This window comes from Centropristis striata, chromosome 3, assembly GCF_030273125.1.
Source record: "Centropristis striata isolate RG_2023a ecotype Rhode Island chromosome 3, C.striata_1.0, whole genome shotgun sequence".
Classification (NCBI taxonomy): Eukaryota; Metazoa; Chordata; class Actinopteri; order Perciformes; family Serranidae; genus Centropristis; species Centropristis striata.
In genome coordinates this window covers 39304414-39329510 of record NC_081519.1, presented here as the reverse complement: position 1 = coordinate 39329510, position 25097 = coordinate 39304414, and the positions used below count along the sequence as shown (strand labels likewise).

Genomic DNA, 25097 nt, shown 5'->3' with positions numbered 1-25097 from the left:
GACAAACCAATGACTAAGCACCTTAAACACAGAGAGTCTGCTGCTACGTGCTCATGCACACTAATCATAACAGACAGGTCCTGAGGAAGGCTAACGCCATTATGGATTGTCCTGATCACCCTCTTCGGAACGAATTTGAGCTCTTGCCCTCAGGCCGTCGTCTTAGGGCCCCCAGGTGGAGGACTAAAAGACTCCAGGTCTCATTTATACCAACTGACATTTATTTAACTAATAGAAAGTAGCCCTCAAATTGCTCATCTTCACAAGTCTGCTTCTTGCACATCTGCACATTGCACTTTTTGCCTATACTAGGTATTAACTCTCCATTTAGGGGTATTAGCTCTGTAATGAACATGTATCAGTGATTTTATATATGCGTATGGCAAGGCAAGGCAAGGCAAGTTTATTTGTATAGCACAATTCAACACAAGGTAATCCAAAGTGCTTTACATACACATTAAAAACAGCAAGACACAATTGAAAACAGTAAAAACAGTCAATTAAAACAGGGAAATAGAAATAAAAATATAAATAGGATAAAATAAGATACAGCAGGATAAAAAAAAAGAGATAAAATAATAAAAAGCACAAGTTGTTTCTTTGACTGTGTTTTATTAAATATTTATTGGGTCTTATTATGTTATCGTTGTTGTGTACCTTGTCTTGTGTGTCCTGCTGCAAAACAAATCTCCCTTCAAGGGACTAATAAAGTGATTCTGATTCTGATTCTGATCACTATCCTGCAGAGTTCAAGAACAGACGGTTTAGCAAACAAGCGAAGTTATCCAACAGGCAAAGCTGGGAAAGGGTTCAGGAATTTAATAGAACCACCTGAGGTTCAGCTGTACTAGTTTATTGTTATTGGTGGTGAGTCATTTTATATATATATATAAAATGGATGGTGGACTTCCACAGGAGGCTATAAGCGAATTCATGACAGTGGTGAGAATGTGCAGACAGGAGGACATTACTACTGTATATGTGTACAAGGGCAGAGGAACTCATACATAGCCCCAGTGCACTGTCCGCTGCCCGTCTTTGGGGAGTCTTATCACTTTCCACTGGGAGTTTGCTGATTTATGGCCACGACTTTCATCTTCCATTCCCACAGTATCAGCAGGTGGTGGATGGGATGGAGTCTCCCAGCAGCCACTTTAGGATTGGTTTTTCTGCCTGACACTGCTGCAGTGCAGCTCTCACCAATCTGCCAGCATGAGTATATGTGCCAGTCCGCACAACGTTTAGCACATCAACACTCTGTCCACTGCTGTAGTCCATTTAGGAATATTAAAGAAAGATGTGATGTGTGTGTGTGTGTGTGTGTATGTGTGTGTTCTTGTACTTCCTACATAGTGAGGACAGCGACGCGGTTTTAACCAACAGAGTGAGGACATTTTTGTGACGTGAGGACATTTCAACCGTCCTCACTTTTTAAAAGCCTGTTTGAGAATTCAGACTTTGTTTTTGGTTAAGGTTACAATTTGGTTTATGTTAGGGTTAGGCATGGGCATTTAGTTGTGATGGTGATAGGTTAAGGGTTAGGGTAAGGGGCTAGGGAATTCACTATTCCAATGAGGGCAATCAAAGGGTAGAAGTACAAGGATCAGTGTGTGTGTGTGTGTGTGTGTGTGTGTGTGTGTGTCTGCTAGAGAGAGGAGAAAGACAGTGTGCACCTGCATGATGAATTCATCCGTGTTTATAAAATCGGAGTAACTGTGTGGCTTCCCTCCCTGAAGGCAGTCTGCTTTAACACCTCCTGCTGCTCTGTTTTCAAGGAGACTTTAATGTGAAGTTGCAGTAGTATAATGATTGATGGTTCTAGCGTTACTTTTGCCCATAGGAGAACAATGACAAACAGCGCTCAGTGCTCTGTATTTTAATTTGGCTTTCTCTTTTTCTCCTCCTCTCATATTCTATCCAGCTAAGACGTTCCTGCCCCACTGCTGTGATAATCACACTTCCAGGCCAAGGGAGCCGTATGATTTGTCCTTAATGTTTTTAGGAAATGGTGTATGGGAAAAATGTTATTTTCGTCTACCTCACTATAATTTATAGTTGTTGTAGTATTTTTTTTTTACCTGTTTGTGAACTTTTGTAAGCTGATCCAGGTTGTTTTCAAGAAAGGAAATCTTCTGTTTCTGGGTGATATATCCTCCACTTTCATCCTGCTCCATCTGTGCACTCTGTGACAGAAATAGTGGATATCTTTTAGTTGAAAAATACTGCAGTTTCCATACAGTCAAGGTAAAGTCACATGTGCTCTAGCTACAATGGTAATATGCAGGGAAATGCAGTTTTTTAATGTGTTGTTTAGTGTGTTTTGTTGTAGTTTATGGAATTGTTTTGATTTATTGGTGTGTATGAAGCACTTATCCTTAATCAATGTATTATCGACAGTAGATGGAGATCGAGAAGCAGGCAGGAGTACCAGCGTGGAAGCTAAGCAATGTACTGCTGTGGACGGGAGCAACAGCAAAATGTATTTAAGCCACAGAAAAAACGGCCCACCTTACTGTCCAACAGCCCTTTCTGACGGGAAACTAAAATGGTTCTATACTCTCGTAAAAGCCACCATGTACCAAAACAGTATTTTAATAGTAATTTAGGAGGATTTAACAGTAACACAGGAGTTGAGAGTCGCTGGTCTTCAACTGCCGTCTTCCATCAATTTGTTTGTGATATTGTCTGACTTTGGTGAATTTGAACTAACCCTTTAAAATATCAAAGTCACACCACAACACAAACAAACTACGACATCGAGGCAGTGGTAGAGTAGCAAATTTCTGTGTTCTGCAAGGTAAAATTACTGTTTTTGTCAAAGGAGTCTGGTGGCTTTGACAAAAGCATAGTTCCTTCAGTTGCATCCGCGTAAACCTGAACAGAGCTGTCTGACTGCAAGGTAAAGCAGTGAAAATATTCAAAATATAGCAAACACTTAAACTGATATTGTGTCTTTTTTAGGTGACTACATTTTGCAGCTGCTCTTGTTCTTAGCTTAGCTTCCATCTTGCCTGTTTCTCCAAACTGGGGGCGTGTTGTCCACAATCTACTGCAGGTAATACACAAACTATAGATAAGTGCCTCATGCAAGGCCACTTCAAAAAATCCAAACCATCCCTTTATGTTGTGTCTGGCTTACTTTTCTAACTCGAGTCGTGAGGTCTTGAACGAAAAGCTTGCGGAGGTTGTGCAGGGTGTAGAGCTCCCGAGCCTTCAGCATGAAAGGAGAGAGGAAATAGTGTAGTTAAAGCAGTTAGAGAGTATTTAGTGGATCAGTGGCCTCTGAGGGAGCCAAGTGATTCGTGACAGTAAATAATGACTTACAACAGTCTCCTCCAGCCCTTTGAGGTCCCGCTTTGACTGCTCATGTCGCTCATGGAGAAATCTATAGACAGACAGATGGCCAGACAGATAGACAGAAAATTAAAAATGAACTTCACTTTACCCCAAATGAGGACCACGATCTTGCCAGAATAATTCATGAACAAAGAACAAACGCAAGCATAGAGCGGCTGCCCCACTCCTGGGCTGTTCCCCATCTGCCATCTGATGCAACACGCAGCAAAGGTCAGAGCAGAAAGAGGCCTATTAGCAGCCAGCTGCTACCTTATCGCAAACTCCATAATGGACTTCCAAAGAGATTTATAAAGAAAGAAAGAAACCAGGAGAGGGAGAGGCAAAGAAAGGGTTAACAGGGTTACCCTCGAGCTAATTTTAGCCACTATAACTGTATTTTACTCCACGGGGAGAGACAGATACTGTAAATAGGATGACAGAGTGGCAGAGCGAGAGCAAAATAAATAGACAAAGGAAAGACAAATGACAGTGAGAAATGGAAGACGTGAATCAAAAGAGGCAGCTCGCCCCCGGGCCTCCATATGGTGAAGTGTTTGAAAGCCGGCCAGGACAGTAAAGCAGACTCACGTCAGCTCCTCCAGCTGCCGGCTCTTGTGATGCTCTTGGTTTCTGAGATGTTCAAAGTCACCGTGCAGTTGCTCCAACTCCAGCTGCTGCTTCTGGTTACAACTGAGAAAGTGAACAATGGATAGGTTCAGAATATTTTTATGGAACTTTTACCTTGTTCTTTTGTCTTAAAGGAAGAATTTAGTGCATGAAATATAATTGGGTGTGTGAAATAGAATCTTTAACACCGTGGATGCAATCTGGAAATGACGATCAGCTCCACAAAATCACATTTAGACTGTGACTTTATGAACTCCCGTTCTGAAAATGTTCTCTATACAATTTTACTTCAATGTCCATCGTAAATTTTACTGCGATGGCCTCAGCATTTTTACAAGAAATATTACAGGACGTCAGAGAGTTTAATGAAAGGGTTTTTAAACGGGCAAAAAAAAAGCTATTTCATAGGATGATTTTATTTTACTTTGTATGGTTTCATGGTATGAAAACATGGTACATTTGCTTATCTATGGTGTTGACTTTATTTGTTTTTTTACACATGTGTATAATTGTTTTCAAGTTTCAATTGTAATAAAGTGTTTGTTAAACCCCCAAAAATGTTTTCATTCCTTTAAAGGTCATAGAACTGATTTATAATAAACTAACAATAAAATGGGTTAATACCGTATACAGTAGAACCAAGATGATTCCTGAGTTGGTTATCATATTGTGAAAATTGCACACTGTTTCAGCCCAGTAGCCTGATGCTTTTTGTTTTGGTCTTAGCTTGGCAACCACCTCGCTGTCACATAAGAAAAATAAATTGTCTTTTCTGAGTCTGAAAGTCTCTGCACACCACTGAGCTGAAGCTTTTCTCCTCAAAGTGAAAAAAAAATGATGAAGAAGCACCTGTTTTGTATGCAGGGTTAGGGTGTATTTTTTCCCTTCAAGTCACATCTGAACTGTACGTGCAAGAATGCCATTTTGGCTGACCACGGGGGTACGTGAATGGCCCAAATCTATCATCAGGGTACAGATACTTGCTGTTTTTTTTTTCTAAATAGGGCAAGCAAGTTGGCAAAAGGTGCACGCTATCAATTTCAACCATCTTTTCTGATCCTAGAATCGTGGAAGAACATTTATTGTATGCTTGCTTTTCCTGCTCCGCTTCAAGGGTTTGAGAGGCCGCACTGCTCCTATTACAGAGGATTTCTACCCCACTGACATCCCTCCATCCATCCATTTTCAAGCTGCTTATCCAAATCAGTTCATGCCAGCAGGACAAGCAGAGCAGCCCCAAATGTCTTCTCATTCAGAAATTCTCTGCAGCTGCTCCTCCGGTTTTACCGGAAACTCCCCAAGCCAGCTGTAAAATGTGCTTTAGTCCCTCTAGAGGGTCTCTCCCCTGCAGTCTGCTCCCAGACGGTCATGCCTGCTACAGAACATCTTCAAAACGAGGCACCTGAAGGGGGCATGTTTTCAAGGAGGCTGAACAAGCCCGGTGGCTCCCCGCATTGTGGATCAGCAGCAGCTTGACTCTAAAGTCCCCCCACGCTGCAGTTTCCTCACTATGTCACCCACTCGCACATATTGATTTCACTCCCTCTTGCAGCTCAGCAGGGCTTAGACCTCTTTGTGAACTCAACTAGTGAGACCATGTTTCTCCAATTTTGGCATTTCCACACTGCTGATGAGGGTAGAATTGAATTTCAGATTTGAGCTGACTGAGTGGGTCAAACTCTGGAAGCATGTTTGAAAAATGTATATAAAATTATATTTATTGCTCGCACTTAAAAAAACAACTTAAAAGCGTCCTCTGGTGCCCTAAGAAAACAAAAAAAGGACAAAAAACTCTCTCAACTTAACAAAAATGTCTATATAAATATTATATATATTAATATTATTCACTTTCATTGTGTTAAATCTTTAAAACAACTTCAGTCATGATTGTAATCCAATCCAATCCAATCCAATCATTTCCCCAATATCAACCCTTTGAATGCCAGTTTGTTTACATAATGCCACTGTTATGGCCAATATAAAAAAATAATATTGAATCATTTTCTGTATACTAATAGCAAGATGGAGTTTTCTTCATGACAGACTGGGATATGGCTATGTTGACTTTGATGAAGTTTTGTTTTTGTCCCATAATACAGCAGCTATAACATGAGTGGCTTCATCTGGTAGAAAATAGTAAAAACTCCTTTTGGAGCCAGGGCTCTAGACTGAAAGCCTGGTATAATAAAATGCAAAATGTTTTTATGTGTGGGATCAAAATTTGTGGTTTCATTGAGGAATGTTTTTGTCCTTAAGTATTTGAGTTTCTTTATTTTGCCCACACAGTTTGTTATAAACTTATTGTAGGAGCTGAGGTTGTACTTCACATATATATCTATATCTATATATATATATATATATATTATATATATAGATAGATATACATAAAAGTATGCCATGTGCATAAAAAAAAAAAGCCAAAGTGATACTCTTGTACAATTTTTTTACAGTGGGCCCTTAATTGAGAAAGCCTGACTTCGTATATTGGAGAAGGTGAAGAATAACAGTGAAGCACTGACTCAGTTAAGTCGTCGATGATCCTCTGCTTCTCATTGATCTCGTCTCGCAGGCGGCCAAGCTGTTTGCTGTGCGACTCACGGTGCGACTCCATCTGCTGCTCCAGAGCCCTCTGAGGTACGGGCAACAAGAGGGGGTGAGAGGCACACATACACAATGAGAGAGTACCAAGAGGCAGACACAAAAGTAAACTAAGTGCCAAGAGAGGATAGAATTACACACATCAGTGCACATGTGCACATTGAGGAACACATGGGCATTGAACACATGCACACACAGCGGGCTGCGTCACACACTGCCACTGACGATTAAGTGAGACAGCGCTAATGAAACTGGTATGTGTCACACACACACACACACACACACACACACACACAACATACACACCGACACACAAGAGCAAAACTCATAAAGGTGCACAAATACAGAACAGGCGGATGATTAATATCAACACACGTACAGGCGTGTTAGCAGCTGAAAACTTAATGTGTCACATGTTTATTTTCAGGCTGAATTACCAGCTGGACAAAGAAGGTAACTGCCCCTGGGCCCAGACCTCCAGGGGCCTTAAAAACCTCAGCTGCTTTGGGTAATTTGATTACTTGCAAATTTTGGGGGGGATTTCCACCAATAAAGTACAATATCACCTGGATCCTGCACCAACTTATCTTTAAAGGGAACTTGTCTAATATGAAAATACACTCACCTGCCACTTTATTAGGTACACCTGTGCAACTGCTTATTAAAGCATATATCTCTGAAGTTTAAAGTGAGCATCGGAATTGGGAAAACAAGGTTATTTAAGTGACTTTGAATGTTACATGGTTGTTGGTGCCAGACTGAGTATTTTAACTGCTGATCTACCGGGAAAAGAGAAAATATCCAGTGGGCGGCAATTCTCTGGATTCTCTGAACACCCGACAAACTTGAAGCAGAAGGCTCCAGCAGCAGAAGACCACACCACCACTTTATTAGGTACACTTTGTTAGCTGAGTGAGTTTAAATATTTACGACTTCATTTTATACTTTGCTCACACTTTCCAAAATGAAGCGGCATTTCATTGGCAACAAGCCAACTGCCATGCAGTAAACCAGCAGCCTGGTAGTGTTCCAGTATTGTTCCAGCATTTCTGTTCAAACATAATGAAGCTGTCGGCTTTAGTGCTCTGTGTGCAATGGGAGCTGGGAGGTATCAGAGGCCCTGCGGCAAATGTTTGACCTGGAGATCTTAAACAGCTTAATCCCGACAGGTTAGTGCTAAAAAGATTTGTGGATAACTTGACAAATCAATCAGAAGCACTTGATTAACTATTAAGTAGCTAATGAAATAAAAAATACCAAGCATTTACTATTACTTTTCAGCATCTAAAATAAGATAATTTGCCCCTTTCTTTTCTTAATTTCTGTACAATAAATATGTAGCAGCCAGCAGCATAAAGACCTGATAAAATGTACTTACCAGCACCTCAGAAGTTCAATCATTAGTACCTATCATCATGCTTGATCAAAGTCACAGATTTCCATTTTACAGGTAGTTATGCATCTGTTAATTTCTTGGCTGGGTACAGTTGCTAGGCAACCAGCAATGACTCCATGAAGTGTCTGATCCTGACCAATATATTATTATTATTATTATTATTATTATTATTATTATTATTATTATTATTATTATTATTATTATTATTATTATTATTATCATAAGTCTTAAAACGTTACTATCAAAATGAGAAGAGATGATTTAGGCCAGAATATCCCAGCTGCAGGCTCTGAGTAGGTTCACACACAACAATCAGACATAAAAAAACATTAATTTACATGCCACACAATAACGTCTCTGCTACACTCACAATTATACTGACAAATCTACAAGCACACCAACTATAAAATTACAAGTAAAAAACCCAGAATCACAGTCAACCCTCCCTGTGAAACTTTGGACTGAAAAAAACTAGCTCTTTCCAGTCTTTAAGCTAAGCTAACTGGCTGCAGACTTCAGCTTCAGATTTATCATACAGATGTGAAGGAGAAACAAAGAAACAAAGCAAATAAGCACATTTCCTGAAATGTTAAACTAATTCTTAAACTTTAGGTGACAGATTCATCTACCATCACCAGCCACTGTTCTCTGGGCCAAACGGCCTTGATGATGCCTTGTTGGGGACTGGTTCGAGATGATAGCAAGAGAACAGTAACTCAAATAACCAATCGTTTCAACCAAAGTTTATCTCTGAACGCACAACACATCCAACCTTAAGCAGATGTACAGCAGCAGAAGATCATACTGCCACTTTATTAGGTACACACTTCACCCAATAAAGTGGCCGGTGAGGGTATCATGCAAATTATAGTTAATTCCAGAAATAATAAATAAGCATGGATGGCCTGACAGCACCCAAAACTGAAGCCAAAACATCTTAATCACCCCCTGGTGGCTGGATGCAGTACAGGCCATAACCCCACCCACTATGGAGTGGATGAGACATAAACAAAAGATCCAAAGAAACCCATCAGAGAAGATGGTTTCTCTCATTTTCTCTTCATTATTATGGCTCAACCAATGTACAGATGATGTCACCAGTGCCTGTCGGCTTCACTTTTGTACAGTGGGAGGAAGTTGTCCGTTATTTACAATTCTACAATTCTAAAATGTCATTTAGCATACGCTTTTATCCAAAGTGATACTTTTGAGAGTTAATACAACACAAGCAAAGATGAAGTCGAAAGACAACACATGAGTTAGTGCCACGGGTTAAGTTTTGAGTCCATTAGGACTCAATTAGTGCTAGGATTAGTGCCTTCATTATTATCTCTGTAGATTGTGTGTGAAGGTGTTTAAACAGTTTAAAACAGTCTGTTATGGCAGCCTTGATTAACATTTACAGTCACACTCTGATGAATAAACACAGACACACATGAATACACACTCATGGAAGCAGGCAGACACACACACACACAAACACACACACATACACACACCACACACACACACACACACACCTGCAGTTAGCTGAGTGCTGAGGCGGTGTGAGAAAAGGTCATTACACTAAGTCGTTCTCACTGTAGTCATGGTTACCTTTATATCACAGGAATCCTGGACAGACAAGTTCTCCCCGCTGGTCACCTGCGACATGCTCTCTGAAACACACACACACACACACACACACACACACACACACACAAAACCACATATTGAGAAACTTAGAAAAGGAAAGAAAAGTAAAAGAAAAGCAGCAAGAGAAAAGAGGTAGATGAACGAGGTGACAATGACCTGACTTTGACAGTGCAGCAGTACCGACTGATTTCATGTTGACAGCGAGGTCAGCGTGAACCTAGTCATGCCTGGGGTATAATAATATCTATTATTGAAAATGACAGCTTTGTGTCAGGCTGATCCGATCTGATTTCTAACTCACTGCTGTTCCTGGTGTCTGATAATGAAATTACCGAGCTCTCTGCCTGACAACGGGCTGTGTGATCAACACGACCTGCAGCACTTTTGTATTTATCCACTTCTGTAATGACTCTAGGACCGCCAGGCTCGGGTGTGGAGTAGGGCCAAAATTGATTTACCTGCCCTTAAATCCACTGGTTATTTAATGCAGTTCTGCGGGACACCTCGAGAAAGAATGACTTACATTGCCTTTGGCCTGATTTGTGAATTGTGTCAGTGTCCCGGGAGTATCTGCCGTTAGATGGACCTTGCACGAATTTCAAATGTATCATTAATCTATTCCTGCTGCTGCTGTGAAATGTTGGGAGCCGAAGCTGTTTGTCAGCTTTTACCCTTGTTTTTCTTTTTCTTGACAGGACAAAAAGGCCTCTGGCACAGATTAAAACTCTCCATTGAAGCCAATAAAATTGTTTTAACCGCCACTTCCTCACAGTTCCAATCCAGTGGAGCTGATATGGATTGACACATTTGCTGTCTTTTTTATGCTTAACTTTATCCAGACATAATTTTCTTTTGCTGCGTCAGAACATTAACCTTATACTTGGCATCTAAAGTCAGCAGTTTAGTTTAAGATTTACAATCTACATATTGTCCTTCACTGTGCAGTGAGTATGAATATCATACAACACTTAGGAGATTATTATTATTTATCACTTCGATCCCTTTTCCCACAATGTCATCTTATAAAGTTGTGCTTCCACTGCATAAATAGTCTACTTGAACCCTGCAGTATTTCTGGACTTATTGAGTAAGGATCTGTTTTGCTGACTGTTTGATTGGATTTGCTTCTGGCGCCTAGTATTTTACATGATTTATCAACCATAAATCAGTTGTTTTGCTTGCCTGACCATATTGATATTTTCCTGGTTCACCTTAGAGTCTGAATAAATGTTAAATATTTTCTTCCCGGTTTGTGATTTCCATCACGTAGGTAAAATATCTCAACCTGAGCCAGGGGCAAAGACATTTTTATTACAAATACAGTATGTGTAGGTCTTATATCTGCTGCTCTGACCTTGTTTATTCGATATTGATCTTTGAACTTCAGGTTTGCCAAGACTGTTAGATTTCACCTCAAAGCTCGATTCATGTACTGCTGAAAATGTGCTGCTTCCTCGACCTGACTGTGTATTTCAATATTTATAACTACTTCTGAGTAGTACACCAAGACTACACTACTGAGACTGTTGCCACTTCAGTAATGGCTCTATGGATGGCAACACCACTTATAGACAGAAAAATATCTCAACAACTTTTGAATGGATTACCATGAGATTTTGCACAGATACTCATGATACAATGAATCTTCCTGTTTTTGGTGTTTGCTGGACTTTTCCTCTGCCACCACCATCAGTTAAATATTTCCAGATCTTTAGTCTATGACCAAATACCTGCAAAACTGAGGACTGATGGATCAACCCAGGCCCTGATAGTGCTGATTAGCAAATGCTAACAGGCTAAACAAAGACAGTGAAGATGGAAAACATTATTTCTGCTTAACATTAGCACATAAGCAAGCTGACTTAGTTGTCATTTACTTTGTGATTAGAGCTAATTATCAAATGTTAACAATGTAGAGCAATAAACAAAGATGGTGAACATGGTTTACCTGCTAAACATCAGCATGTTAACATTGTTATTGTGGGCACTGTCACGATCTGATCCATACTAGAAACCTGGTTAGTTCAGGTCCTATCCCCTGATCAATAGGCTATCCTGACCTTACGAGAGGTCATTCCTTAACCTTATAGGTGTAATTTAAACATTGTACCAAGGTAACTCACGAATGAGGACGCTTGGAGAAAGGTTTGTTTGCACATTAAGAGAACATCCACTGCACGGCGAATACAGAAAAAATGAATATGCATTGTCAAAAAAAGTAACAAAAGAAGCCTTCTGATTCTAAAATGACCCAAAAATGTGCATGCACCAATCATTTGTAATTGTGGATGTGATGCCAGTGGATGACTGTTCCTTGTGTGAGTCTTTTTCTGTTTTCAACTCTGTAGTAGCCTGTGCCCTTTTGATGTGCTGTTATGCTTTTTTGACGAGGATAATGATCAAGAAAATGCATAGCAGCACATAACATTACATTGTACACATGAACTCTTTTTCTGAGCCCTTATGTCCCCTCCACTTTTTAACACAAAGTGACACCCTTGCCTAACCTCAACCATAATTGCAAATGTGCTGAACAAATCAGATTTCCTGAGGGGATTTGGGTGGTGACAAGCATATTAGCGTTTAGCTCAAAGCACGGCTGTGCTAAAGTGAAGTCTGGAAAGGCTGTATACTTCAAGTCTTGTTTGTTGACTGCATTAAGATATTAAGAAACTGCTGTACTTCCATTATGATTGATTTTTTTTTTTACTATGATTATATGCGCTACATTAGTCTACCTTTAGCTTGGAGTTTGGCCAGCTCTTCGCTCAGGGAGTCATAGCTGTCCTCCAGTTTCCTCTTCTTCAGCTCCACATTCTGCATGTACTCAGTTAGAGAGCGGATCTTTGCCTCGTGCTGAAAGATGCAGAACGCAGCGTCTCAGATGCAGAAAGTATACTGATGAGCAAAAGGACCTCGACTCGAGACAAAACTTTACATCAAGGATAAAATGTGGTTTTTACTCGCTGTGAAAAAGATATGATGCACGCTGAATATTTATGATGTACATAATCAATTAAGGAATTTAAATACCAATAATAGTAAAACTTACAACATGACAGCTTCAATCAACCACATCAGCAAACAAAAACATAAAACAGGCAGTTTGCACACTAAAAGCTTGTGTTGTTTTGTTTCCACCAACAGCTGAGTGACGTTTCGAGCACACTGCTCTTCAACAGAGTAATTAATATCAAACAAAGGCCCACGTAAGTATTTGTGATGTTAATTAGTTATTATGAAGACAAGTGTGCTTGAAACGTCAATCACTCATTTGTGGCGATAATTAATATTTTGCTCGGGGAGGTTTCAGTTAAGATCGTCCTGATTTCTTCAGCATGAACACCAAAACTTTCCGCTGGATTGACAGATTAACAAACTTACTTTCCTGCATCAGTCTCTCACCTGTGAAATGAGGAGGTGACACGAGGACAGCTCTCTGCCCGTCTCCTCCATCTTGCGGTGACACTCCATCTGAAGGCTTTCCAGGTGGCGGCAGCGTTTCACCATGGACTTCACCTCTGACTTTATCTTACTGATGTAGAGGCGGGCCACTGTGAACTCCTCCTCGATCGCGCCGGTGATCTCCATGGGCTGAAGATAAATGAGGTAGAGTGAAGGAGAGACCGTTACAAGAGTAGTGGAGACGTTGGGTTAAGATTGAGTGGGGACGATTTAAAGACAGCTGGGAAGTTAAAGAGGCAGGGAGGCATCTTAGAGACTCTTTCTGCCATTTTCTATGCACATCCATTAGGTTAAGAGCATCATTTAACAGATGCCGTGGTGCTGAAATGAACTGTGGAGGATAGACTATACAACCACAGATCAAAATCAATCTTAATACCACAGCTAAGATTTATCAGTGGATATGCCTCTTAAATATCCTCCTACCCTACCAGGTGTTATATTGAAAACTTGACAGTCAAGGGAAATTATATACAGACTAAAATGTTTAATTCATGGCCCTGCAGCAGTGGCACACACAGTCAAAAACACACACATCTTTGTTTTAAATGCTCATCAAGATTCATACATTTCTGAAGATGCCAAACACGTCATGTTGAGTTAGAGAAAAACATGATGAAATGATGCACAAGTCGTTTTACATTTTCTGCTCTGTCTTGGATTTGTGCGTGTGGTAAAACTTAAGTGAAGCATTGAAACAATCAGACACAGAATGTATAAATAATAACATTAGTGTTAGAACGTTTGAACCCTCTGTTGTTTCACAACTTTCTTGCCCTTCATTTCCAGGTTCCATATCTGACCCAGGAGCTCTGTATGTAGGTTTATTTTTCCAGAATCAGTTAGGATGTTCAGTTTGGTCACAATTTGGCCATTTGAGTGGTACCAAACTTGAAAGACAAGGATCTCTAATCCTTTTTTTTCTATTGAAGACACCCCCGATGAGCTCAATTTGTCCAAGTACACTCATGGGTACAACTAACCTTGACTGGAGATCCCTGTTGAGGGAAAGATTTAATGGAGGTCAAAAAAAAAAAAGGAAAAGAAAGGTTTTACACAGTTTTAAATTGTTTGGGTTCCTGTCTATGTTCATGGGTTTTTCAACATATATATATATATATATATATACACACACACACATATCCAGTCACTGAAGGCTTTCATCAGATCCCTATATTCTGAGATGATGTAAGCATAAAGTTATATAACCATGGGTTACCCTATTTTTTAAACCTAATAATTTAAACCACAATCTGCACCATGGAAAGATATTTGCAAGTACATTTGATATGATCTGAGTTCATAAGTTAAGCCCTTTTAATATGATTTTAAATTGGACATATGGACATGGACAATTTTTCGACATCATAGCACTGGAAATAGTACAATGTGTTGATTCCAGAGGTATTTGTAGTCGGTGATTTGAGGAGGGATGTCATCCCACTCTGATAGCAATATGACCAAAATATCTCCCTGACTTGTTCACCTGCCATCACTCTCTCCATCCCCTGTTAGCAGAGTGAGTGCAGCACTGAGGGGTTGTTTAGTTAAATGAAGCTCTGGCCAATGTTCGATCAGGAAGACTAATCATTTTTATGCTTAAACCAGCTATTTACTCCGCTTACTCATAATTTAGTTGCCGTCATTGTCTGAGGATGTTCATGGCAATGTCAGTACACTGTAATAAATTGCTATAAGAAAACAGCCAAATTGTTACAGTAACATACTGTTTTCCATTAAAAAGGTAATTTACTGTAGAAAATAATGAATTTTGGGCAATATTTGTAGGTAGCTTGCCGTTTCCCATTAAATATATGATATATATATATATATATATATATATATATATATATATATATGATATTTTCTAAGTCTCTTCTTGTCCACATGTTTTAATGGCTGCATTTTACTTAACTAACTCATTCAGTATATGGTATATTAAATTTACTGAGGTGACAGTGAAGACAGCGCTTAATTCATAGTAATTGGCTTTCAGACAGTAATAAATAGAGCATCTATTTACAAAAAATGACTGCATTGTATACTGCAACAATATTGCAACTAGCTTCAGTACTATACTGTGTTTTAGTCTACTGTAAAAATCAATGAAATGCAGGATTTTACTGTAATTCAGTATGTGGTTTTATCATACTGTAAAGTAAATAACAGTAGATGAACTGTAAAAATTAACAGTAGAATGCTGGCAACCCTGCTGCCAGTATTTTACTGTTAATTTACAAGACAATTGTTTACAGTGTAGTTCTTATCAGCACGTCACATCTATCCAATAGCAGAGCAGTACACCTACATTGTTAGCCTAGCCTAGCAGTTTGTGTGCCCCTCCACCTGCCCATCACCACCCAGCCTTTGTAAATCAGTCTCAATAGGATCATCAGCCATCACCACCTTGACTGGGCTCCATGGGGGGATTTATCTCGCTGCTGCTCAGGGCTGGCATCCTTTGAATACCCATCTCTCTGTAGAGTCTAAACGCCGAAGGCTTTCTTACAAGACCTAACACTATCATCTCTGTAATTAAAAAGGATCTTTATTCAATTCACTCGTCTTTGCTGACTCATTGATCCTTTATCTGACTGAGATTTGTGCAAGTTTGTGGCTCTGAAATATCAGCAGCCTAACTGTGTTGTTTACTGATAAATTCATGGCACCGTCTATTTGAAATTGGGACTTGGTGTTGTTCAAGGGAAGGCTTGCAATTTTTGGGTGAACAAAATAAACCAGTCCGCCCCTCATGGTAAAAATGAGCAGATACCCTACAGGTGACATCTGTGACACAGGTGGGGGTGAAGGATAGGGTGACTGCCAGTCCTTGATGCCCCCATGTTAGGACAAAGTGGAGCAAAATTGCCCGCTAGGATGCTCTTTCAGTGAAGAAAAAATTTCAAGTGCCCTCTAACATGCATTTATAGTGGAGAAGTCATTATCTAATGCCCTTTTCCAGTGAATAAAATCTAATAAAGTGTCCTCTAGTGTGCCCTTTCACTGAAAAAATGCATTTTAGGGTGCCTATTTAGTAAAACAAACAGGTTGCAGTGGACTAATAGATCCACTTAAATGGAGAAAAGGCAATGAAGCGCCGTCAAAATGGAAAAAAACATGATGCAGTGCCGTCTAGGATGTCCTACATACTAGAAAACTTTCTGCATGTAGCTGGTAGGTACACTTTTTTCCTGCCACTGGTCTGTGCACTCTGGATATTTACTGTAAGATAAGGGTGCAATTGTTCATGCAAATTTCACTGATTGTGCCAAATTTGGGGTTTATGGGAATTCAAATGTTTAGGTAGAGACTTTAAGACACTGAGAATATTTCAAACATATTTGGTAAGTGAATACAATTTCTCCAAGCTTGCACTTTGTGTTCCACTCACCAGCTTGATGTCCCTGTTTCCAACGATGGTGCTGAACTCACTCAGGTCTCTCATCAGGCCGTTTAGGATCTCAGTGATGCGTTTCCTTTGGTGGCTGCTCACTTCCTGAATCCGGGACAGCTCCGCCTCTAAAGCCATGAGGTGAGCCTGTGGAAGGAAAGAGGAGTGAAAGAAGTCAGTGAACAAGGAGGAGTGTGGGGGGAAAATGGAGAAAAGGGGAAAAAGAGGACAAAATTGTATTGGAATAGATTTAGTTTGAGGAAATTTAGAGTCCTTTAACCTGCTTGCACACACAGCTGTGAAACTCCCTTTAACCCCTGACCTCAATCTCATCTAAGAAATCCAAGTAGCAAAAACGTAATGGCCGTTAAATTACAAATCAATATCCGACTGAGAGACGACTTGATGGTATGGGCGCTGGATGAAAGGATCTGGGAGAATGAATGATGGAGCTTACTGTATCCTTCTCCAGTTTGTACAGCCGGCTGCTGCGAAACAATGATGCAGCCCCGATGACTCCAACACAATGAAGCGATTTGGCTTCAATCGATACTCTACAGAGCTGACGAAATAACGGGAAAGAAGGGGTGGTGCGGTTTGTCTACCTCGGAAGAAAATTCTTTGATCCTGGAAAACTGCGCTTTTCAATTTTTCAACATGAACATGAGTGATACCGACTGTAGAAAAGCGTTGTTAGTCAGAGCTAACCAGGATTTTAAAGGTCATGAGCCCAAATCCCCCCAACCCATCGGTTCACTCGCTATCAATCAAACCTGTGTACATTTCCAATTACTACTTTTTCCTCTCCTTTTGTCAATTGTTTTCATTGATTTAAAGGCAGAATGAGGAATTCTTGTCTGTTGTGGTTTCGAAACCGAACATTCACATTAGCTTCTCCTTTTCTGACTTAACGACTCCAGCGCCAACCCAATATTTACTCATTTTGGAACAAGCTTCGTCCACTTGGCTTTTTCATTTCGCCTCCATATAGTTGCATATTTTACACTTTTTTTATACGAGTTTATAGATTGTTTTAAGGAAAGTCCCACTAATTTTGACTTTAACTGTCTAAAAGCTATTTTAATATATAATATGTATTATTTTTATTTTTTTTAATGTTCAAATGCAAATATTATTGCTCATATACATTCTGCACATATCTGCCATGGGAAAAATAAATAAATAAATGAAATAAATAAAAAAAATAAAATAAGTAAATGACAAACAAAACCATAAATTAATAGAAAAGGATGTCCTATGTTTCACATCATGCTTCTACTTTTTTTCATGGGTTTGTCTTATAAAAGTGATCTATAAAAGGCTGATACATTGAGTAAAATACATGTCTCTTGACATCATTCAGTAGTGAGTTGGTGGGTTTTTTCTTTTTATATATATATTTTTTTTAACCTTTATGACTTCTCTTCAGTGCTAGGATATAAAATTAAATAGTAAATCCCAGCTTTCTTTTTTATTTAATAGTTTTATTTGTCCTCGTATTAGCCCAAAAAAATAAGAGATTTGATTTGTCTTCAAAAGCCACCATGTTTAATTTGTGCTTAATTACAGTTATCTGAACGGCCAAATCCCCAAATAATAATCTTTTTTTGTTTGGGTTTTAAATATATAAAAACTAGATTGTACATCATAAAATATAAAACCATGGACTCCTAAAAAAAAACACAAAACTGACAAACCCCAAAGATGTCAGGTGTCTTTTGTCCCATTTCACTGAAGAAGTGGATCATCGATCGTCAGAAAATACTCATCTATAATGCTCTTTAATGGCCCAGTTTAGGTTATCGCTGCCATGGATCACCAGTCAGTTAAAAGCACCATTAACCACCTTCTAAAATACAGTACATTAACTCTTTCATCAGTCTCTCCATCTTCATCTCTCTCATTAACTCTGAGCTCTTGTGATCATTTTCCAGGTCACTTCCCATGTCAAAACATTAACTTAGCACAAAGGCTAATAAATAATGAAATGAAATCGATCCATTTACGAGTAAGTAAAGGGAAAGTAGATGAGAGGTTAATGAAAAATGCTCATTTTAGTTGAAGAGAGATTTATAGTGCAGGTATGGAAGAGATGATGAATGCAGTTAATCATGATGATAGAAAGGGGCTTAAGTGGACGGACGGATAAAAGGAGGTGCTTAAAGGAGCAGATGAATGGCAGCGACAGTGAGCGATGGCCTAGCCTCCTGCAGAAGAAGACAGGAGCTTCCATTGAGAGACGGCTGAGGAGACTGTGGGGTGAAGACAGTGATAAATGTTCTCCATTGCAGTATTTTTTCTAGGTCAATGCTGCTTCATTTCTACTGTAGATATGGAAAAAAACATAGAAATCCGCAACGCTGCACATTAGTATGACAGCTGGGATGCGGAAAATGGAGAATTAGTAATAAAGAGTCGGGGTTGGGGGGGTGGGGGGGTGGAGCTGGAAAAGACCCAGAAAGGCTGGAATAACAGGCTTTGTTTTAAAATAACTGTATGATTTCTTGTATTCAGTTTCAACATCTTGTCAGCCTGCCAGGCAGCACCCCTGAGAGGATTTCGTATCAGGTGAGAGGTCAGGGCAGAACAGGATGAAACGTCCACAGAGGAGGCGTACCGAGTGTTATGATTGAGGAAAGAAAAGAGGTTTCGGCTCAGCTTTAGCGGCCTAAACTGCGCAGTGAGTAGTTACATTGTCAGCCCCTTTCATCAATTCCTGGACCGGCTTCTGAGAGAGACAGAGAGGGAGGAGAGGACACCGTGGCAGATTGTAAAACGGTGCTGAAATATTGAAGAGGTTTTTAAGAAGGTGAATAATGGTCCACTCTGTCCGCTGAGCCAGTCACAATAACTTTATTAAGGAATGACCAGCGCTGCCAACGGCCTTCCTTTTACTGTTATCTCTGAAGTTCTTAGAGATAGCTGCAGTCGCATTAAAAACTTTAAAACCATCAATACGCACTGTAAGTAGGGCTGTACTTTTCCAAAACGTTGCTTCACTAATGAATCCATCCAACATTTTACTGCCTCGGGAAACTGCAGCTTTAAATCTCTTTACAACGGGTGACATATTGTTTTTCAGAGGCTGTAGTGGGCTCAGTTTTAGATTTAAAAAAAAAATACTGGTACTATATCTGAATATTTGAATCTACTGGTACCAACAAAGTCATGATATCTTGTTGGGGAGGCGCCTCAGAAGTTAGGCTAAATTTTGTCAAATGTAAAACTGACATGGACATTTTCAAAGGGGTCCCTTTACGTTTGATCTCAATTTATCTTAATGAAAATGGGTTCTATGGGGGTAACCAAGAGTCTCCCCTTTACACACAGGTCCACTTTATGCTAACACCATGCTTACTGGGGTCACTAAACAGTCTTGAAATTGCATGACGTATGACTGAAAAGCTGAGACGTGTGATGATGTAATTCTCCACAGTCGTCATTTCATTGCAGGGTTTTTTTTTTACTTGATCTTCCTATATAAAATGACCTGTTGTGACCTTTAGGATAATCACAGCCTCGTGAAACTTTACAACCACAAACTAGAGACCTAGAGCATCCAGAAGATCTAGGTATATCCAGGTATCTAGATCTAGGTATATAAACAATAAGGGGGTTTCTCAACTGTTTCCAGGACAGAAGCGCTCACCATCCAATTGCTCAAATCCTTAAGGTCTTGGTGTCTCAATTTGGTATTTTGGAGGAATTTTTGACCATTTTAGTGGTAAAAAAAAATAACATTAAATCTGTGTAACAAACGGTATCAACCCTAAAATTGCTGCAACTTATAAGACATAATTTTGCAGGGGGATGGCCTTCATATCGTCATATCATAATGTTCTGACCTTGTATACAGTTTCACAGTTTATTTATTTTTTATAAATAAGTAAATAAGTTGTGTCCATAACATTTTTATTTCTGATTTATAACCAAAATAAATTGGCACCAAGTGCTGAGCTGCATCTCAAATTAAAGTTTTGTGAGAAAGAAAATAAATAAATACAGAAAACTCTTGCAAAAATACCCCAAACGGTTCAAATTTGGGTTGAAAATACTATGTCCATGTGGGACCTTGACACTCCACTAGAAGAAACTGACTTTAAGCTCTAATTTTAAAAAATAACTTCAGACATCACTAACTGAAAATGTATTTTTTCAAAGCCTGACAGACTCACATGAATAAGTCTGGTGCTATACACAGTCCTTGAAAAGATTGTTTCGATAAAAGCAGAATATAATAAATAACTTAATTTCTCAGGCTTTGGCAAATTATGGCAGACTTAATTAACTGCAATATAATCTTTGTCAACACTGAATGCTGTTTTCATGTGAACAAGCTTTTCAGTGGAAATATCACAGCCTCTGAAGTGAATTTATGAGATAACTTTGAAAACTGACCTTAATCAAGAAAAGTCAGACTTGTGGCTTGCAGCTCTCGTGGCTGCGTTTTTTAAAGGATTATTTGTGGTCATGGTGCGAATCAACCAGCCACGTCTCATAAAATTATTAATTCATAGCTGTTGCTGTCAGAGAGTCTGAAAGTGAGTTCAGGGTCGAGCCAAAGAAACATCCGTCTGGTTGTAATTCGAACAATACTTGGGGCCGAATGTCAAGTTTTGATTAATGTTTGGAGTAATTATTAAAAACAAAATAGGGTTTGGAGCTTTTCTTTCCCTTATTCCAACTATTCTATATTTCTTTCTAATACTTTTTGGTTTTCTTCCATGCATCTGTTCATGCCTGCTGGCAGCACAGTTTATCAGAACTCTCTTATCTTTCCTTTCATGCACCTCTCTAATTTTACTCATTATCTCTCTAATTGCATTTTGAACAAGTAGTTCTACATTTTCTTGGAAGACAGGGACTTAAACGGATAGAAGGATAGATTATTTTGAACCAAAATGCTCCTTTTCTCTTCTCTAAATGTGCTTTCAGATGATATATACCACAGCATAGTATATTTCCATCTATCAGCTAATCCATCTCTGTCGCTGCCTCGGTTTTTTCTTTTCATCATTCTTTCTCTTTTTCCCCAATCAATCATTTTGAGCCATAACGTCTTTTCTTATATTTTCTTCTTTTTGCTGCTGCCTGTAATCAATTATTCCTTTCTTACACTGCACTGTAACTTTTATTCTTGTTATTATTCCTGTTTTATTCCATTTACCTTGTTCTTTTTGGATTCTCTTTGCTCTTTAATGATTTCTAATTGCATTTTAATGCCTTTTCATGAAGTGTTGCCTTAGCATTTTCTCTTTATTGTTTCCTGTAAAGCACTTTGAATTGTCTTGCTGCCCAACTGTGCTTTATAAATAAACTTGCCTTGCCTTTCATGGCATGCAACTGAGCCTCCAGGAAGCAAAAGAACCCACCATTTTCTTTGAGAGCTCCTCAGCCAACAGCTTGTTCTGCGCGCTCTTCTCCTCGACCTCCAGGCTCTTCTGGTCGTAGTTAACCGCCAGCTCCTCAAGGGCCTGGAGGACCTCCTTCACCTCCGTCTTCGCAGATTCATTCTCCGTCTGCAGCCGGCCGAGCTCCGACTGCACTTTCTCGCTGTCACCCCTGGATGATGCCAAAAGCTGAAGGACACAGAGGTTTAACAAACTTAATATAAACTGTAAATAAAGAAATATTTCTTGTAAAAGGGAACAGAGAAAGCCGGCTGTATAGGAACAACAAGCAGCGTTTTTATTATTCACAAGGCAGAGCTGCTGGGTTTTAATAAAACATAATTGTGGAGTTGATCTTGTTCTCTTGGTAATAAGAAATAAGCATGTGCACAAAAATTGTGACATAATACAGGCTCGTTTTAACAGATGAAACATTTTAAATATTCATCTTAGACTATCATGATTTTGCAGCTGTGTTGTTTCGCTTGAATGTGCACTGCTGTAGCCCACTGAGGGCCATTTTACTGAATGGATGCCATTTAATGTAGATGCTGCTCTACCCAGGGTGCCTGCATGTTTGCCCTGTAGCATACAGCTTTTGTTTGGCCAAATGGATGTGAAATCATGTTACTGTACACAAGGCTGTGGTTGGGTAGTTACCATCATGTCAGCTCAGCCCACAGCAGGCCCATTTAGTGATATGAATGAACTAATTTCGCAAATGTAGAATCTTTTTCTTCACAGTTTTTTTTCTACATGCTATTGGTTCAGGCTGTTTGGCCCTCCGGTTTAGCCATTGCTATGACTACATGCTGTAAATACCGATTGTAATTGCATTTTAATGGGATCTTTTAATTGCTGCTGTTCCCACAAGTGGCATATACAGGCAGGCAAACCTGTTTACTGTAGATTTGTGTGAGAAAAGGCTGTAAACCATTTTCTACTATATAAAAAGGTCTCTCAACACAAAACAATGGTGGCAAAAGCTCATTCACAGCATTTTAAGTCCAATATCAGATAATTAGAGAGAATTTGTTTGTTTGCTTATCAGCAAAAATGTTAGCCAGGCTTAATAAAATGGGCAAAAATGGTCTTTCCCTTCTCACACAACATGCTTCAATCCTTCATCAATCTCTGTATTGATCCTTTTCTCCAATAATTTGTGTTTGAGCAGCCACTGAAACCTAGTCTATTCTAAACTCTGTTAACATGCAAATACACCGGTGATTAGACAATAATGCCTTATGTTCTTCAAGTGCTTTCTGGAACCTGAATTTTTTTCTCTCTTCTGTCTCAAGGGCGAGATAATAAAGCTCTCACGGCTGAGTTCTATTCAAAGACTGTATTGATTGCCACATGCAGCCTACTGCGTGTCGCTTAACCAAACTGATGAAAGGGTTTAAAATCGAGTCTTTTACCTCCTCCTGGTCGAGCATCTGCTCCTTCAGTTTCTCCACCATCTGGCTCTGGTGGTTGATCTCATCATCCTGCAGACATGTGGCGTAGAAACAGTTCATTTACAGTGTTATATATGACACACACTAGTACCGTGCAAATACTTTGTACACTGCCATCTTGTGCACTTCAGGTTCCATGTCTAAACGCAACTAAAACTACCTTCGCTTAAGTACTGTAATCAAGTAGAAATGCAAAGTACTTGCACTTTACTTGAGTGGTTCTATTTTATGCAACTTTATACGTCTAGTCAGCTATATCTTAGAGGCAAATATGATAATTAGAAAACTTCCATACCGTTCCTGCCAGTGAAACCATCAATCTCCAAATTTGGTCATTGACTGAAGGTTGAACTTTTTCCTTTATGGGTTAAGACAGTTATATAAATTATCCTACTTAAGTCCCCCTCCACTCAAAAAATGTATATATACAGTACAGGCCAAAAGTTTGGACACACCTTCTCATTCAATGTTTTTCCTTTATTTTCATGACTATTGACATTGTAAATTCATCAAAACTATTAATGAACACATGTGGAATTATGTACTTAACAAAAAAGTGTGAAATAACTGAAAAGATGTCTTATATTCTAGTAAGCAAAGGGTGGTTACTTTGAGGAATCTAAAATACAAGACATGTTTTCAGTTATTTCACACTTTTTTGTTAAGTACATAATTCCATATGTGTTCATTAATAGTTTTGATGCCTTCAGTGAGAATCTACAATGTAAATAGTCATGAAAATAAAGAAAAACGCATTGAATGAGATGGGTGTGTCCAAACTTTTGGCCTGTACTGTATATATATATATATATATATATATATATATATATATATGTATATATAAATTTGTGTCCCCTTAAATCTTTGCCCTTGACTATAACGATCTGTGCACCTGTGACGTTTGTCCAATAAAGAGATGTTTCACATTCCTCTACTGAATGGGAAATATCTGTACACTTCCCTACAATCTGAAAAGCTCATGAAAAGTTGATTTTTTTTAGAAATATGTTCTTCTCACAGGACAGCAACACTACATACACACAAAAATATGACAATGACAATATGATCCATCGCTGCAGCTTAAATTACCCAACAGTATATAAATTCTATAAAACTAGCAGAACCTTAAACATCTACTGCAGTAAAATGCAACAAACATATTATTGCAGCAGTAAAAATAAATCATCATAATATAACAGTAAAGCACTGACAGGGACTATTTCCCTGCATAATGAGTGTGATATCAGAACTTTTATTGAAGCAAAGCATCTGAATAATTCACCCAAAACTCAAGACTGCAAGTTTTGAGCTTGCACTTTACGGTTTATAGAGATACAGTATGTATCTCATTAATATATTATATCTATAATTGAAATCACAGTATATTAATAAGGATATGCCAAATCACAGTCCAAAAGGCATTTATTTGATCATGTGTTGTCAACTGCACATCCCACAAAAGAACAAACTCTCTCAATGCTAAACTAAATTATCTTAAACCAGAAAAAAAACTGTGTTCTATATAATTAATGTGACATATTTTCCCTGTGAATAAACTTAATATGCAACATAAAATATCCTGCACGAGGTCTCCAGCTGGTGCCCCACATAATTAGAAAAAAATCTATGCATACCCACTGATTGCTCTCTTCAGTATTTGTGCAGCACATTATTCACACACATGACTGCATGTGTGAAAATGCTCGAAAATACATTCTTTTTTCATGCATTGTAAAGTAAATACAAACTGTGTCACTGCATTGAAAACACAGTTGGTTGTGCATAATGTTATATCTGTCAAT

At 38.9% G+C, this 25097-nt stretch overlaps 1 protein-coding gene across 2 annotated transcripts in view; it reads right to left on the bottom strand.

Moving 5' to 3' along the window:
- kif5ab (kinesin family member 5A, b) overlaps positions 1 to 25097 on the bottom strand; it is a 93355-nt gene that overhangs the window by 20706 nt on the left and 47552 nt on the right. For both annotated transcript variants that reach the window (XM_059329365.1, XM_059329366.1), the window contains exons 13-23: positions 23257 to 23325; positions 21821 to 22027; positions 16449 to 16595; positions 12998 to 13186; positions 12331 to 12448; positions 9554 to 9615; positions 6483 to 6592; positions 3925 to 4026; positions 3325 to 3385; positions 3140 to 3211; positions 2079 to 2183 (exon numbers count right to left, since the gene is read on the bottom strand). In XM_059329365.1, coding sequence (XP_059185348.1) covers positions 2079 to 2183; positions 3140 to 3211; positions 3325 to 3385; positions 3925 to 4026; positions 6483 to 6592; positions 9554 to 9615; positions 12331 to 12448; positions 12998 to 13186; positions 16449 to 16595; positions 21821 to 22027; positions 23257 to 23325 — 1242 coding nt within the window. The remainder of the gene's footprint in view (positions 1 to 2078; positions 2184 to 3139; positions 3212 to 3324; positions 3386 to 3924; positions 4027 to 6482; positions 6593 to 9553; positions 9616 to 12330; positions 12449 to 12997; positions 13187 to 16448; positions 16596 to 21820; positions 22028 to 23256; positions 23326 to 25097) is intronic.